General features: G+C 39.2%; 2 protein-coding genes across 2 annotated transcripts; one reads left to right on the top strand and one right to left on the bottom strand.

The window, feature by feature from the left end:
• Window positions 1–6,860: 6,860 nt before the first annotated feature.
• Window positions 6,861–7,606, bottom strand: LOC138877998 (uncharacterized). The gene is made up of 2 exons (XM_070157650.1): window positions 7,403–7,606; window positions 6,861–7,361 (listed from the first exon to the last, which is right to left on the bottom strand). Exons 1-2 carry the CDS (start codon window positions 7,604–7,606, stop codon window positions 6,861–6,863), a joined length of 705 nt encoding a protein of 234 aa, XP_070013751.1.
• Window positions 7,607–12,561: 4,955 nt separating this feature from the next.
• Window positions 12,562–13,155, top strand: LOC138877997 (secreted RxLR effector protein 161-like). The gene has a single exon (XM_070157649.1). It carries the CDS (start codon window positions 12,562–12,564, stop codon window positions 13,153–13,155), a length of 594 nt encoding a protein of 197 aa, XP_070013750.1.
• The last annotated feature ends 4,754 nt before the right edge of the window (window positions 13,156–17,909 follow it).

The following is a 17,909-nucleotide window of genomic DNA, read 5'->3' as shown; positions in this document are numbered from 1 at the left end:
TTTATCTGCATTATCTGCCATAATAATTATGTGCTCTTATTTCATTGACTGGTTGCTTTATACTGTTCTGAGCCTGAGGGGCTGATACTGTTCTGAGATACTGAGCCCGAGGGGCAGATTTCTACTTATTATTTTGATACTGAGCCCGAGGGGCAGATTTCTAATTATTATTTTGATACTGAGCCCGAGGGGCAAATTTCTACTTACTTCATCCGTTTCAATTTATGTGAACCTATTTCCTTTTTAGTCCGTGCCAAAAAGAATGACCTCTTTCCTTATTTGAAAACAATTTACCTTTACACAATGATTTATAGCCACACATAATATATGTGCCTCATTTTACACCACAAGATTAAAAGTCTTCTCTCTTTTCTTAAATTCCGTGCCGAGTCAAATGGGTTCACATAAATTGAAACGGAGGGAGTATTATTTTGATACTGAGCTCGAGGGGAAGATTTCTAGTTATTATTTTGATACTGAGCCTGATGGGCAGATTTCTACTTGTTGTTTTGATATTGAGCCCGAGGGGCAGATTTCTACTCGTCATTTTACTGCCAAATTACCTGTTTTACTGGTTTAAAAGAAATTTCACATGATGTTTCACTGAATTGTTATTTTAAATGATTTCACTGCTTCTGTATAGAATGTTGTGTGCCTTAACGTGTTTTCTTACCTTCAGTCATTATTTATATTTATTACTCACTGGGTCGGAGTACTCACATTACTCCCTGCACCATGTGTGCAGGTACAGGTATTCCTGAGGCATAGAGCGAGTTTTCTGCTGTTCAGTTTTCATCGGAGTTATCGAGGTAGCTGCATGGCGTTCGCAGACCCGTTTTCTCCCTTATCTTCTGTTATTTATGATATCTTCAGACTTTGTTCCTAATTCCATACTTTGTAGAATTTTAGTAAACTCTGTAGTAGCTCATGACTTGTGACACCCCGGTTAGGGCTGAGTTGGGTTGGATTTCCATATTTTATCTGTACTTTCCGCTATTGGATATTATTAAACCATGTTTATACTATAATTGTGTTAATTAATTGTCTTAAAAGGATGAATTGGGTTGAATGGCTGGCCTTGTATTCATGAGAGGCGCCATCACGACCAGGTTCGGGAATTGGGTTGTGACAGGCAGCTCGTGACTCTGATGATCAAGTTTTCTCTCGTGGGTTTGATAGTAAGAATTTGGATTTGGTTTATGATGAAGTACCCCTTACTTCCTTTACCATGCCTGTCCCTGTGGTGCATTCTTTTCTAGTCATTACTGCTACTGTTTCTACTCCGCCCCAAGCTGTTATGACTTCCTCTATAGTTCCCACTATTATCGTTCCTTATATTGAAGTTGGTTCTTTGGGTAGAACTGCAACGATGAAGCTGATTATCATTGAGGTCCTTGCCGATGGTAATCTTTTGAAAAAGTCAGGTCGGGCTGACGTATGGTTGAAACCTTTGATCAGTCCAGTCGAAAAGTCCAAGATTGAGAGTCACAGCTCTTTGACTTTGATGAATGGTATAATGCAATTGTCACTGAAGGTATTTGCTCCTGTTTACACTTTATTCCATTCTCTTCTCTTTATATTAAGGTTCTTACCCCTTTCTTCTTTTTTTAGATCAATCTTATTGGCACATAGATGATGAAGAGGGTTTCTCATATGGAGCAGTTAATGCTTGATTATCAAATTGAAGCAGACAATTGGAAAGAGCAATACGAAAGTCTACAACTTGAAATGGAAGTTCTCGAAGAAAGCAAGTGTACCTTAGAGCAGCAACTAAGAGTCATGGCATCAGAGCTAGTAGTTGAGAATGCTTCTTCCGATCAGGCTGGCAAGGATAAAAATCTTCTTGAGACATCTTTTTCCGAGCAACTCTCCAAGGCCAGTGAAGAGTTTAGAGGATTGAGGGCTTTGCTGAATGAAAAAGAAGTTTATACAGGTGAACTTGTTTAGACACTGACCCAGACCTAAGAGGATCTTCGTGTATCTTCTGATAAGGTTAGATTTTTGGAAAGTTCACTTGCCCCTTTGCAATCCTCTTATGATGCTTCTTTGGCCGAGAAGGAAGAACTCAAAAATGAGATTGACCAATGGGAGAAGGATTATGAAGCTCTCGAGGAAAAAGCTGCTATTGAAGTGAGTTAGGCTATCTTAAATACATGCCATGATACCCTAGTGGAGGTTAGCCAAGAATGTTTTAATTTGGATGCTATGTTGGCTAAGATAAAGGAAACCATTGAGAAAACTCAGCAAGATCAAAGTTTTTCTTCTCCTATGGCTGATACTCCTGAGTATATTGAAGCTAATGTAGGCGCGATGGATGTCCCAGCTCCTTCAAATCAAATCGAGCCTGCTGATGATACTGCTTTCTACTCTTCTTCTGCTCCCCAGTGAAAGTTTATGAAGTTCCCTTTCTTTTTTTTGGTGGAATGTGGTTTTATCCCTGGTCCGATTTGGGGGTTCAGGTTTTGGAAATGACAAGTCCCCAGACCTTTTCAGGACATTTTGTAAAAATATGACAATTAATTTATGACTTAGTCTTAATATTATAAAGCTTTTTTTCAACTTAATTATCTTGAGTTTCTGTTTTACTCTTTTTGCCTTGTTTTATTATATAAATTCAAGGTCTTGCTTTTTAATTCATGGGTTTTTGTCTTACCCTTTTTGTATTTTTTTTATAAAATGCTTTAGTAACTTCATGTATCTTTGAATCAGACATGAAATTATAAATGAGGGCCCTTTTATATACGACACTTAATGAAGAAGACATCTCAACTTCATAACGGTGTAAATATACGAAAAAAGAAATAGGAACACACATGTTTCTTGAAATAACTTTGACAAAGTTTTCATTTGAACTTTGTCAAGTTTAAATAACATCTTACATGTATTTAAATATCTTCTATAACTTTTTCGTAACTGTTTTCTTTACAACAGATTTGCAAAAAAGGAAAGAAAATTCATGGGTTTTTATAACCCATGGCTAAATACTGCCTTTAACCTAGATATCATAAGATTTTGAAATCTATATGAAGGTTTTTTGATTGACTTGTGTTATTGGCTCGTGACTTTGCTCTGAACTTGATACATTTGATGAGCAAACTTTTGGGCTTAACTTGAACTTTAATTATTTTCAGTCTTCTTTGCCTTCTTTATACATATATCATATGTATATTATATAGTCCCCCAAGTGTTTGAGCTTTGAAGTATGAAATCTCGAGCACTTGATTATTCCTTCCATGCGGTCCTTTTCTTGAAAAGGAAAAACGTACGTGACTCAGAGGTACGATTTTAGATGAAGATTGCTTAACCCATTTAAATTTCTATCAGAATAGTTGTAACCCTAGACCAGAAATTATGTTCTTTCCACGTGTCTTTTCAAGTCGTAATTCATCATCTAGTGTGGGCTAGCTTTTTGCCTATCATCTAAAATCATTAGTAAACTTTTAATAATTCAAAAATAAAAGTTATTAATGAGGGTACCTGCCCATGGGTATTTTTTTCCTTAGAAATAGTATCTCTTTAGATGAACAGTATTCCAATTTGAAGGTAAAATCTTGCCATCCATTGTTTCCAGTTCGTATGCTCCTTTTCCTGCGATATCATGAATCTTATAAGATCCTTTCCAAGTTGGACTTAACTTTTCTACATTAGCTACCCTCATTGATTGGAAAACTTTCTTGAGTACGAAGTCCCCAATCTTGAAGTATCTGAGATGAACTTTCCGGTTATAGTATCATTCCATAACTTATTTTTGCGCTGCCATCCTTATTAGTGCAGCTTCCCTCCTTTCTTCAAGACCAGGTTTACTCGCATCTCTTCTTCATTTGATTCCTCAGTTGCTTGTGTATATCTCATGCTTGGTTCCCCTATCTCGACTGGAATTAAGGCTTCAGCTCCGTATACAAGTGAGAACGGTGTTTCCCTCGTACTTGTTTTTGCAGTTTTTCGATAAGCCCACAAGACTCCAAGTAACACCTCTGACCAATTGCCTTTAGATTCCTCCAACAGTTTCTTCAAGTTGTTGATAATGACTTTATTCGTTGATTCAGCTTGTCCATTACCCACCTGATGGTAAGGCATTGAAGTAATCCTTTTAATTTGCCAACTCTGAAAAAATTTTGTGATTTGCATGCCTATAAATTGCGGGCCGTTATCACATACGATTTTTTTTGGTACACCGAATCAACATATGATGTTTCGCCAAATGAAATCTCTGACCTCTTTTTCTCGTACCTATTTAAAAGCTCCTAATTCTACCAACTTAGTAAAGTAATCAGTGAGTACTAATAGAAATCTTACCTTGCCTTTTGGCTTGGGGTAGTGGACCCACGATATCCATCCCCCATTTCATAAAAGGCCACGGTGCAATAACCGAATGTAATAATTCAATAGGTCGATGCATGTTGTTACCGTATTTTTGGCACTTGTCACATTTAGCTACAAAATTTTCCGCGTCTTCTTCCATTTTTGGCCAATAATAGCCGGCTCTAATCATGGTTTTTACTAAAGATCTTCCTCCCGCGTGATTTCCACAATGTCCCTCGTGTATTTCTCTCATCACATACTCTGTTTAAGAAGGCCCGAGGTATCTTGCTAGAGGACCGCCAAACATTTTACGATAAAGATTGCCTTGCTTTAAACAATATCGAGTAGCTTTTTTGCGAAGTGCTTGAGCCTTTTTCTTATCTTTCGGTAAAATTCCATTCTGCAAAAAATAAACAATCTTGTTCCTCTAATCCCAAATTAGGTTATTGAAATTTACCTCGTTTTTGTCTTGATCAAGTACAGAATGAAATAGATGAATCACAGAAGCATTTTTGTCATTCGTTACTTCTGCAGCAGATGCAAGATTAGCTAGGCGTCAGCCTCTGCATTTTCCACTCTTGGTATCTACACGACTTTCCAAGTTTGGAATGCCTGACCATATCACGTGCCTTTTCTAGGTATTGCTGCATTCTTACCTCTCTGGATATATAAGTCCCCAACATTTGGTTAACTACGAGCTATGAATCGCTTTTGATTATGACCTTTTCTATACCAAGCTCTCGTGCCAGTTCTAAACCTACAATCAAAGCTTCATATTCTGCCTCATTGTTAGTTATAGGGTGACATTTTATGGCTTGTCGTATTGTTTCTCCCGTGGGTGGTACCAAAACAATACCTAAACTTGTCCCTTTCACATTCGATGAACCATCAGTGAATAAGGTCCAAGTTCCTGGATTAGACCCGTTAAATACCTGCAATTCTTTTTCTGCTTCTAGTTGTATCCCTTGACTAAAATCGGCCACGAAATCTGCTAAAACCTGTGACTTTATTGCAGTTCTAGGTTGATATACAATGTCATATTCACTTAGTTCTATGGGCCACTTGGCTAATCTACCTGATAACTCTTGTTTATGCAATATATTATGCAAGGGATAGGCGGTTACTATAGAGATGAGATGACATTGAAAATAAGGTCTTAACTTCCTAGATGTCATGATTAATGCTAGTGCAAGTTTTTTCTAGATGAGGATACCGAGTTTCAACATATAATAATGACTTGCTAACATAATAAATCGGTGAATTTTTACCTTGATCTTCTCGAACTAACACAACACTTACCGCTACTTCTGAAACAGCAAGGTAGATGAGTAGTTTCTCCCCATCTTTTTGGTTTTGCAAGCAACTATGGATTTGGCAAATATACTTTAAAATTTTTAAGCGCCTGTTGACATTCTTCAGACCATTAAAATTGATCCTGCTTTTTTAAGGCTGAAAAGAACCTGAAGCATTTTTCTGATGATTTTGAAATAAATCTTCCCAAAGCTGCTATTTTCCCTGTCAGTCTCTGTACTTCTTTTTTACTTGTCAGTGTATCCGGGATTTCCTCAATTGCTTTAATCTGTGCAGTATTTACTTCAATGCCATAGTTAGAAACAAGAAATTCCAAGAGCTTACCTGACGAAACTCCAAATGCACATTTCTCAAGGTTTAACTTCATGTTAAATTTACGAAGAATCTGAAATTTATCAGACAAGTGTTGGATATGATCCCCTGCTTGTTGTGACTTGACCAGCATATCATCTATATAGACCTCCATGGTTTTCCCTAATATGTTCTTGAAACATTTTGGTCACCAACCTTTGATATGTGGCTACAACGTTCTTGAGACCAAATGACATTACTTTGTAACAGTAAGTCCCCCTGTCCGTTATAAATGAAGTTTTTTCCTCATCTATGAGATCCATTTTTATTTGATTATACCCTGAATATGCATCTAAAAAACTTAACAATTCATGTCCTGCAATGACATCAATTGATTGATCTATATGTGGTAATGGAAAAGAATCTTTAGGACAAGCTTTGTTTAGGTCAGTATAATCTACAAAAATTCACCACTTACCATTCTTTTTAGGTACTACTACAGTATTAGCTAACCAATTTGGATATTTTATCTCGCGTATGGACCCATTTTTTAAAAGTTTTTGTACCTCATCTTGAATCACTTGATTTTTGAAAGATCCTTGCTTTCTTTTCTTTTGTTTAACAGATGGGTATGATGGATCTTAATTTAACTTGTGGGTCATAACTTCTGGAGGTATTCCTGTCATATCAGAATGGGACTAGGTAAAACAATCCACGTTAGTTTTCAAAAATTCAGTCAACTTACCTTTCATTTCTTGGCTTAGGTTGGCCCCAATGTAAACTTTCCTTTCAGGCCAGGGTGCAAATAGTACTACAACTTCCAATTCCTCAATCTTTATTTTGATGTTTTCATTTTCCTCTGTATCTTGGATGGTATTGGGTCTCGAGTCTACATCTGTTCTCCCATGCTTAGTTGAGGCTTGTGTTGCAGCATCCTCAACTGGATTCTGTGATTGCTATTTCTCTTCATTTTTTGCTCTTGTATCTGCTACGGAATTAATGCTCCTAGACGCTTGCTGGTCGCCACAGATTTTCCCTATTCCCCATTGTGAAGGGAATTTACTAACTTGATGCAGGGTAGATGGAACAACATCTATTTCGTGAATCCACGGTCTACCGAGAATCATATTGTAAGCCATGTCCATCTCTACCATCTGAAATTTCATGTCTTTGACAACTCCTTCTACGAATGTGGTGAGTATTATCTCCTCTTTTGTTATGATGCTCGAGTTGTCAAAACTAGATAAGGTGTGTGCCTTGGGTATTATCTTATCTTCAGCTTGCATTTCGTTTACCACTCTTAGCAGAATGATATTCATGGAGCTACCTGGATCAACCAAAACTCGTTTCACATTAGTGTCATGTACAAGTAAAGATATTACCAGTGCGTCATTTTGCAAGGTTAGCACGCCGTCTGCATCTGCATCATCAAATATAATACTTTCTTCTTCCAAAACCTGTCGAACCGCTTCTCGTGTGTGACTGTAATTTTTGACACCTTTTTAGCTGTCGTATATGTTATGCCACTAATTTCTTCTCCTCCGCTTATGACATTAACTGTCCTCTTTGGTGAAGGGGGTTTAAGGGGCTCCTGCCTGTTCTTCATATACGCTTGCTTACCCTTTTCACGGAACAATTTGGTTAGATACCCTTGCTTTAACAAATGTTCAACTTCACCTTGCAGCAATCTGCAATCCGCCATTTTGGGACCATGATAGTCATGAAACTCACACCAAAAATTAGGATTTTGCCTATTCGAGTTTGATCTCATTTCCTTTGGCCATCATACCTTATCTCCCATGCTTCTTAATACTGCTACTAACTCTGATGTGCTAACATTTGATAGACTTTAAATAATCTTGTCCTATGTTTGGATGATCTAACAAACTTCCTGTCAAGAACCAGATAGGGAACCTGACCTACTTGGAGTGATGCAAGCTTTAACGGATTCCAGCTAAAGGTGAACTGCTACAGCTTCAGGAGCTAGGAACCCCTACAAGGACCTGATGCTCTTATGGTTTCCTCATAGCAGTACAAAGTCAATTGGACACAACTAGAAATGAAGTGACTGACGGCAATGTTTCTGCCGCACTGCACTATACTGTCTGCCCACTCATTATCTAACCAATCAAAGTACTCACATCATTTCAAGTGATGTGATCAAGATGTACCAAATGAGCTTTATACAAAAACATCACTGGAAGGGTTCTGTTTCTCATTCAAGCCTCTTGCAAAAACAGAGAAACCAATCCTCACAAGCTTGAAGAACAAGGTTGAACACTACTGCGGACCAGTTCCTAAAATATAGATTGTTGTTGTCCTAGTTGAGTTGTAACCTCGTTATTGTACTTAATGTATCTCCTAAACTTCTTACCTAGAAGCATTTTGATTAGGAATCCTCTTGAAAATTCATAAACTCCTTGAGTTTATGTTGTGACTAGTTTTAGTCATAAGGAAAAGTCTTTGTAATTGTAAAGTTATAAAGTGGCTTGTGGTGATAGCATCACAAGTTAGAAAAAGCCTTTGTAACTAGGATAGTCACAAAGTGGCTTGTGGTAAAGGTACCACAAGTTAGTTGAGTAAATCCTTTGCAATAGGAATTATTGTAAAATGGCTTGTAATAGGTAGATTACAAGTTAGTAAAGTTAAAAGCCTACAGGTGTAGGTCCTAGTTTTTTTGATTCCCTTGTGTGGGATTTTTCCACATAAAAATCCTCTGCCTCATTTACATACTATTTTATTAAGTGCTCTCAGTAGAACCTTGTAGAGGACCGGGTACTCTACGATTTGGTGGACCCATACAAACTAACAATTGGTATCAGAGCAGGTTCCTCCTATCAGGCTAACACCTAGGAAGGATCCTCATGGTGGCTCCACTAAATTTTGAAGAAGGTCAATCCATACATCGACCCCCCAAGTTTGATGGAAAATGCTATTGGTGGTGTAAAACTAGAATGCACGATTTCATCATGGCTGAGGATTGTGAGCTATGGGATATCATTTGCGATGGTCCTTATGTTCCAATAAAGGTACTAGATAAATTTCCATTTTCAATGAAAAAAACCAGCAAAGAATATACTGAAGCAGACAAGAAAATTATGGAGAAGAATTTTCGTGCCAAGAAAATTCTGGTATGTGGAATGGGACCTAAAGAGTACGCTAGAATCTCTACCTGCGACACTGCAAAGGAAATATGGGAGGCCTTGCAAACAGCTCATGAGGGAACTACACAAGTAAAACAGTCTGAAGATAAACATAATACTGGTGATAGTTCCATGATGATAGTTGAAGGCGAGGAGATTGAATATGACTCAACTTTTGCTTTGATGGCTCAATCAGATAATGATGAAGACAATGGCAACAAAGAGGTAAACTTCAGGGATGTTTAGAGAAATCTGAAATCCTATTCTCCAAAAAAACTCATCTGTTTAGCTGATGTTTTAATCAATTCCTTTTGTATTCTTGTGGAGGATAGGGATTCCTTGATCTTAGAACTAGAAGAATCTGAACGTAGTAGAGAAGACTTAGTGGCTGCAGTTACTGACCATAAGAAAACCATTGAAATCCTTAGAAAAGAAAAGAGTGATCTGTTGGCAGAAATTGCAGACCAAAGGGTAATAATAGTAAAACCATGGACCAAGTCAAAACTTAAAAGTTCTAAAAGAGGAAAGGAAATAGCAAGTGAGGAATACCTTAGGCTTGAAGATAAGGTGAAAGCTATGAGATGTAGGATATGTGCTGAAATTGAGAAAAACGAGCTCCTCCAAACACATCTAGAAAGAGTAATGAATGATCTTGAAAGGTCTTTAAAGTGGTCCTAGTCCTCAGAAGTTATCACTGCCTTGCTTACTAATGAAAGTGAAAAAAGGCAAAGGGCAGGGTTCCAAAGGGAGAAAACTCCTCACAACCCTCACAGCAAGTGTGTCACTGTCTCTGATAACTGACCTCTTACCCAATATGGGAACACTAGGTGCTTCAAGGAAGGTGTCTAGGCCAAGAATCAATTAGTTCAGAAACACAAAGTAGTAGCTGAAACCGTGACCACAAAAGAGGGACCAGGTTCCACTCAGAAAAAACACACATTACCTGCATGGACTAAGAGAGCTCTTATTTATCCTCTTGCTTACTACAAGGGACCCAAACTTGTTTGGGTTCCTAAAACTAACTCCTAATCTCTTGTGCAGGGAACAATGAAAGGAAGCGGTCAACAATGGTTCGTGGATAGTGGATGTTTGAAACACATGACTAGGAATACCACAAATTTTCTTTCACTAAAAACCCTGCAAGGAGGGAGTGTATCCTTTGGCAATGGCAAAAAGGGGTACATTCTTGGAGTTGGAAAAGTTGGGAAGTCACTCACTCATTCTATTGAAAATGTGTACTATGTCAATGGGCTTAAGTACAGTCTCCTAAGTGTTTTTCAAATCTGTGATAAAGAAAACAAGGTGGAATTCTTGTCCAAAATATGTACAGTCACTGACCCTGTGACCGGTGAAATAGTACTGGTGGCCAAAAGATAAAAGAACATCTACGTTGCTGATTTTGAATCTTTACAGAGTGGTAATCTGAGTTGTCTGAAAGCGGTTGACGATGACGTTGAACTATGGCACAGAAGACTGGGCCATGCAAGCTTTTCCCTTTTGAACAAACTAATTCAAAAGGACCTGGTCCATGGTCTTCCTATGTCACAATTCAAGATTCAAAAAGTATGTGTGGCCTGTGTTAGAGGAAAGCATGTGAAGTCCTCCTTTAAGTCTAAAAGAGATATGAGCACCTCAAAGCCGCTTGAGCTACTACATATGGATCTGTGTGGACCTATGAGAGTGCAAAATAGATGAGGAAGGAGATACATTTTCGTAATCGTGGATGACTATTCTAGATTCACATGGATTCTGTTTCTCAGAACAAAAGATGAAACTATTGAAGTATTTGTGGCCCTCGTAAAGAAAATCCAGGTGAAGATGGAGTCTAGAGTTGTATGCATTAGATTAGATCATAGGATAGAATTTGACAATCTCAAATTTGATGAATTCTGTAATGAAAATGGCATCACTCGCAACTTCTCAGCTTCCAAAACTCCCCAGTAAAATGGAGTAGTAGAAAGGAAGAATAGGACTCTGGAAGAAATGGCAAGAACAATGCTGATTGACAGTGGAATTGCAAAGAATTTCTGGGCTGAAGGTGTCAGCACTACCTGCTACTTATTGAATAGGTGCATGATCAGATCACTTCTGAATAAGACCCCGTATGAATTGTTGAATGGAAGAAAACCCAAGCTGACTCATCTAAGAACATTAGGATGCAAATGCTATGTTCTGAACAATGGAAAGGATCAACTTGGTAAATTCAATGCCAGGAGTGACGAAGGAGTATTTCTTGGGTACTCCTCTGAAAGCAAGACTTACAAGATATATAACAAGCGGACTCAATGTGTTGAGGAGAGTGTCCATGTTATCTTTGATGAATCTTATCTATCAATTGAGAAGAGTGCCGAGGAAGACGAAGATGGAGAACCCTTACTCGTTCCTGGTGAAGTCATTAACATGACAAATGGAAAGGCAGATATGATGAGTCAAGTAAAGGAGGCAAATGAAGACAACACTGCCTCTTCATCAATAGAACCAAGCACCTCAATTACAACCACAGAAGCTGAAGAAAGGGTGACTGATGTAGTTTAGGGAACTCCACTAGCACCTAAAAGAAGGATAGAGGAAAATCAGCCAAACATACCTTCCTCCTCTCAGAATGAACCTCAGGCGTATAACTGGAGACACCAAAGCTCTCACCCTATAGACAACATCATCACTTTTCTAGATTCTGGAGTACAAACCATGTCAAGAGCCAGAAATTCACTTGCCTTCTCAGCATTTCTCTCCCAGATAGAACCTAAAAATATCAAGGAAGCCTTGAAAGATACATATTGGATTGCGGCCATGCAAGACGAGCTGCATTAGTTTGAGAGAAATAATGCGTGGCACCTGGTACCTATACCCCCAGATCGAACCATTATAGGAACTAGGTGGGTATTCAGAAACAAGCTCGATGGACATGGAATTAGCACAAGGAACAAGACCAGGATAGTGGTCCAAGGATACAATCAAGAGGAAGGGATTGACTATGATGAAACGTTCGCTCCAGTGGCTCGCATGGAAGCTATCAGAATTCTTATCACTTTTGCATCTCATATGGAATTTACCTTGTTCCAAATGGATGTCAAGAGTGCATTTTTGAATGGGCTCCTTAAGGAAGAAGTCTATGTGAAGCAACCCCCAGGATTTGAATGTCATGAGCACCCTGAATATGTGTTCAAACTGGACAAAGCTCTATATGGGCTAAAGCAGGCTCCTCGAGTTTGGTATGAAAGACTGTCAAAGTTACTCTTAGAAAATGGTTTCAAAATAGGGAACATTGACAACACTCTTTTCTTAAAGAAATGAGGAAGGAACCTGCTTATTGTTCAAGTTTATGTTGATGATATCATTTTTGGAGCAACAACCGACTCTCTGTGTGAAGAATTTGCAAAACTTATGGGAAGTGAATTTGAAATGAGCATGATGTGAGAATTAAACTTCTTCTTGGTCTTCAAGTAAAACAGTCCTCAAAGGGTACTTCCATTTGTCAGCAAAAATACATTAGGAAATCTTGAAGAGGTTTGACATGGAAGCATCAAAGGTGATAGACGCTCCCATTGCAACTGCCACTCGACTGGACATGGATGGAACTGGATCTCCAGTGAATCAAACAATATATAGAGGCATCATTGGGTCTCTCCTCTATCTCACCGCTAGTCGACCTGATATTGTTTTCAGCGTGGGGCTGTGTGCAAGGTTTCAATCCAATCCCAAGGAATCTCACTTGAAGGCTGTCAAAAGAATATTGAGATATCTCAAAGGAAGGCAGGACCTGGTGCTATATTATTCCTCAGGTGACAGTTTTAATTTGACTAGGTATGCTGATGCAGACTATGCAGGTTATCTTGTGGACAGAAAAAGCACTTCTGGAATGCCTCACTTCTTAGGTTCATTTCTTATCTCTTGGGGTACAAGAAAGCAGAATTCAGTGGCTCTTTCAACAGCTGAAGCTAAATATGTAGCTGCAACATCCTACCGTGCTCAACTTCTATGGATCAAGCAGCAATTGGAGGACTTTGGGGTACTTACTAAGAGTGTGCCCCTTCTATGTGACAATACCAGTGCACTCAACATGGCCAAGAATCCAGTTGAACATAAAGGACAAAACATATTGATCTGAGGCATCATTTTCTGAGAGACAAGTGGAGAAAGGGTTGATATGTATGAAGTTCTGCAGCACAGAAGATCAAATTGCATACATTTTCACCAAGTCACTAAGTAGGGAACAATTTGAAAGAAATAGAGTAATGATGGGACTGTTGAAGCCAAATTGAGAACCTGATTCCTCTTTGGCCGGCTCTTACCCCTAAGAAATAACTAGCTCAAAGTATTTTCTGGCCATGCCTAACTCACTTCAATACTATTGTAGATAAACATGCGTGATGAGCATAGAGGCTATAGATGCAATGCATGAATAATAAAAGAGAACTGATTCTTTTCAAAACAAAAAAAGGGAGAAAACAAAAGAAAACTCAAGAACTAGGTTCTTGTACTAAAGGTTAGTAGTTCTGTGCATCCTTTTAATACACGTATTAAAAAGGGTACAAAATACAACTGCCATATCATCAACTTTTCAGATCCTGCTGTCACGTCCCTTCAATTCAAAACGTTCCATCTCCCTCTGAAACATTGCAATTCTCCATGCCCAACCATTGTTTCAGAACCAGTGCCTATCCCTCTCTCTTCATAATTATCCTCTCCTTTTAAAAAACCCTCTCTGTTTCTCTTCTTAACCATAAGTCCTACTATAGAATCACCCAAAAAAGGAAGGATCGTCACATCACTCTTTTTAATGGCTAAGAAAACTTCTGATCTCTCTGCCTTAGCCGTAACTACCACTCATCCATCTATGGAACCTCTCGTTTTCACTGAGCCTTCATCACCCTCTATCACTCTTGATGCTGCAGTCACACCTTTTCCAATTTCCCAATCTCTTCCCATTTCAGAAATCCTTGAAACTACTGCTCCGTTCTCCCCATCGTCTGTTGTTCCCACCGGTCAAACCCTAAGTGGAGAACAAGGTCAAAATACTAAGTTCACAAAGGGTTCTGCCATCGCTGCCACCGATTCCATGGTTGTGGAAGCAGCAGTTGGGGAAGAGAAGAGTGTCGTAACTGTGTTTGTAGTATCCACTGATGGGATATTGCATGAAATTACTTCCCAGAAAAATGAGTCACACAGTGTGGAGGAAGAAGGGGCCATTATGGCTGTTGAAGGGGATGTAGTAGTAGATACTATTGGGACATCACATGAGGAACCTGATCGCTCTCCGGAGGACCCAGGTTAGGGCTCTCATCCCCAGGATAGTGCTGTTCCTACATTCGATGCCGTGCCTCTGGAAATTCAAGCACCTGAAATGTGATCTAGTGATAAAGAAGACCTGGACAACGTGGCCCTTGATGCAAAGTAAGCAAAGGGTTGTCTCCACCCTTGAGTCTGAAATCAAACGACCTACTACCAGGCTTCAAGTCAAAGTGGCCTACGACTCTACTCTCCAAAAGAGCAAGAAGAGTAGTAAGAAGAAAAGGAGAAAGTTGGTGAAGGATGGTGTACCTGTAAGTGATGAGGCTATCCTTGTAGTCGAGGTGAAAAAGGGAACTCTTGAGGAACCTGGTTCCCTTGTTCGGCGATCCTTGAAAAAGACAAAGCCTGTTTTAATAGAGAAAGAGTCAACATCTAAGTCTAAGATGAAGGAGGTAGTTGAGTGAGTTTTCCATGTCTGATGAGGATGTACTAGTCAAGTCCAAGGGAAATAGCAAAGTCAGTGGAGAGAAGTTTGGGAAACGCAAGTCCGAATTTGTTGAAGAACCTAGTTCTGTGAAGAAAATGAGAAGTGAAGTCAGCCTTGGCCCTGAGCGTCTGAGGCATCAAAAAGTCTTGCTGGGTCGTACAATTGACCCAACAATCTCTAAGATGGACGGAATGCGCCAAATTCTGGAAATGGTCGAGTTTCAACAATAGGTGCATCTATTTCAAATTGATGCACCTAAAGTGTATGAGGAGGAGGTACAGAGTTTCTTCACTAGTCTCTTTCCAGTTGATACTGGCCATGTCTATGCTTTGGTCAATGGGGTAGACATCGTCTTTGATGTGAAATTACTTGGAGAGATTTTGAAAGTTCCTACAGTTGGGGTGTCAAGTGTCCGAGATGTTTGTCAGTATAACTTCAAAAATGCAGTGCTGAAAAACAATGCTAATCAGAAAGGGGACCAGATCCATAAGAAAGCATTACTCCCTGTCTACCAGCTGCTGTTTGAGTTGGTTAACAAAGTCCTGTTGCCTCGAGAAGAAAGGTGGTCCGTGACTTCCAAGTTTGACCTATTCCTAATGGAGCAACTAGACAGTTTCAATCCTGTGAGTCTGCCTGCCATAATGATTGAACACATGCAGAAGGTTGCCACTTTCAAGGATGGTAATCATGTGCTTCCCTATGGATTCTTGCTTACTCCAGTGTTCAAATTCTTTAAGGTTCCACTCGGAATAGGTAAAGTGGGAACTCAAAAGCAGACGTTCTCATAGACAACTTTGGAAGAGTGCGAGTGTGTGGAAAAGTATGGGGGTAGGAAGTACATCAACTATTTCTCAGCTCATCAATGCCCAAAACAGTGCAGCTGAGGAAATTCGTAGGTTGAAGGCCAGAAATGCTGTCCTGGAAGGTTTGCAAGCCCGAGGGGTTCCCTTGTCGAATGAAGAAGTGGTTCGTTTGACACAAGAAAATGCTGATCTCAGGGCGCAAGTTGAGAACCCGAAGGCTGAACTGCTCAATGAGCAAAAGTCAGGAAATGCTCAAATACACCTCGTTCTCCAGACACTTGCTGCAGCTACCAAGCCTTTTCCTCCTAGTGCCCCCTAAGTACCCTTCAGTGACCAGTTTTCCGGATATGTTTCTTATATTTTGTTTCTTTGTTGATGGTTTGGCGGATGTTTTTTGTTTTTCCTTTTTTGATGGTTGGGATGAACTACTACTGCTCCTGTTAACAAGTCCAACGTTGCCTATTCCTTTTTCAAAAGGGAGAGGCGTATTAAATCTTTATTAATATAAATCCTCTTTTTATTATGTTAGTACGCTCTTTCTGTGTTGTATTCTCTATCATAGTTGTGTGCACATATGTGGCATGAGTTAGATTAGTTGAAATTCTTTGTGCTGTTGTTCTTTTTAATGATGCCAAAAGGGGGAAAATAAGGACTAAGGGGGAACACATAGGAGAACTGGAATAAGGACTCAGGGGGAACACATGGGAGAACTGGTTCTTATTGGGGAATGCTCTATTACTCTGACCATGTAAGATGGGGAACTCTGTGTTCCCTGGGACTTTGAAACTTTTTACTGCCCAAATTCCTACTTATAATTGTTAAGTTTGTCATCATCAAAAATGGAAAAATTGATAGACTTTAAATAATTTTGCCCTATGTTTTGATCATCTAACAAACTTCTTGTCAAGAACCAGATAGGGAACCTGACTTACTTGGAGTGATGCAAGCTTTAACGGATTCCAGCTAAAGGTGAACTGCTATAGCTTCAGGATCTAGGAACCCACACAAGGATCTGATGCTCTTATGGTTTCCTCATAGGAGTACAAAGTCAATTGGACACAACTGGAAATGAAGTGACTGACGACAATGTTTCTGCCGCACTGCACTACACTATCCGCCCACTCATTCTCTAACTAAACAAAGTACTCACATCATTTCAAGTGATGTGATCAAGATGTGCCAAATGAGCTTTATACAAAAACATCACTGGAAGGGTTTTGTTTCTCATTCAAGCCTCTTGCAAAAATAGAGAAACCAATCCTCACAAGCTTGAAGAATAAGGTTGAACACTACTACAGACCAGTTCCTAAAAGATAGTCTGTTGTTGTCCTAGTTGAGTTGTAACCTTGTTATTGTACTTAATGTATATCCTAAACTGCTTACCTAGAAGCATTTTGATTAGGAATCCTCTTGAAAATCCGTAAACTCCTTGAGTTTATGTTGTGACTAGTTTTAGTCATAAGGAAAAGTCTCTGTAATCGTAGAGTTACAAAGTGGCTTGTGGTGATAGCATCACAAGTTAGAAAAAGTCTTTGTAACTAGGATAGTCACAAAATGGCTTGTGGTAAAGGTACCACAAGTTAGTTGAGTAAATCCTTAGCAATAAGAATTATTGTAAAGTGGCTTGTAATAGGTAGATTACAAGTTAGTGAAGTTAAATGCCTACAGGTGTAGGTCATGGTTTTTTGATCCCCCTGTGTGGGATTTTTCCACGTAAAAATCCTCTACATCATTTACATACTTTTTTATTAAGTGCTCTCAGTAGAACCTTGTAGAGGACCAGGTACTCTACGATTTAGTGGACCCATACAAACTAATAACATTAAAATTGTAACCGCCAATTTTTTCCTTCGAGCCTCTATCATCATCTCGCGTCTCTTGTGCATTTTGCTCTTTTCCAAACCTTGATGATGAACCTGACTCTCTATCTCTTGATCTATGATCGTACCTTGAGTCGTCCTGCTTTGAATGCGAATCTCTTCCTACTGGTCACATGTAGGGCTCGTACCTGTTTTTACCGGACCTTTTTTCAGTTTCAGCACGTCTAGTACTTACCCTCTCCTCTTTTCGAGACTGAGTGATGGTATCTTCTTTTATCCGCAGTTTCGTGCTATATCTATTGTAAACATCATTCCAAGTTGTTGCTGAAAATTCACGTAGACTTTCCTTGAGTCATTTCGTGGCTTCTGAACTTTTCTCATTTAGATTACTGGAAAATGCCATAGCCGCCCAGTTATCAGGTACGCCCGGCAACATCATCCTCTCACGCTGGAATCTATCTACGAATTCTCTAAGCAGCTCCGAATCTCCTTGATTTATTTTGAAAATATCCTCCATTCG

The sequence above is a fragment of the Nicotiana sylvestris genome, chromosome 9 (genome assembly GCF_000393655.2).
Source record: "Nicotiana sylvestris chromosome 9, ASM39365v2, whole genome shotgun sequence".
Taxonomy (NCBI): domain Eukaryota; kingdom Viridiplantae; phylum Streptophyta; class Magnoliopsida; order Solanales; family Solanaceae; genus Nicotiana; species Nicotiana sylvestris.
Note: the sequence above shows the minus strand (reverse complement) of the source record. Positions and strands in the feature narration are given on the sequence as shown.

Bases quoted from the DNA above. Each gene is read 5' to 3' on its own strand.
- LOC138877997 (XM_070157649.1), top strand. From the start codon at position 12,562: ATGGAAGCATCAAAGGTGATAGACGCTCCCATTGCAACTGCCACTCGA.
- LOC138877998 (XM_070157650.1), bottom strand. From the start codon at position 7,606: ATGGCGGATTGCAGATTGCTGCAAGGTGAAGTTGAACATTTGTTAAAG. The intron at 7,362-7,402 runs GTGTCAAAAATT...GCGGTTCGACAG, and splicing joins CATATACGACAGCTAAAAAG to GTTTTGGAAGAAGAAAGTAT.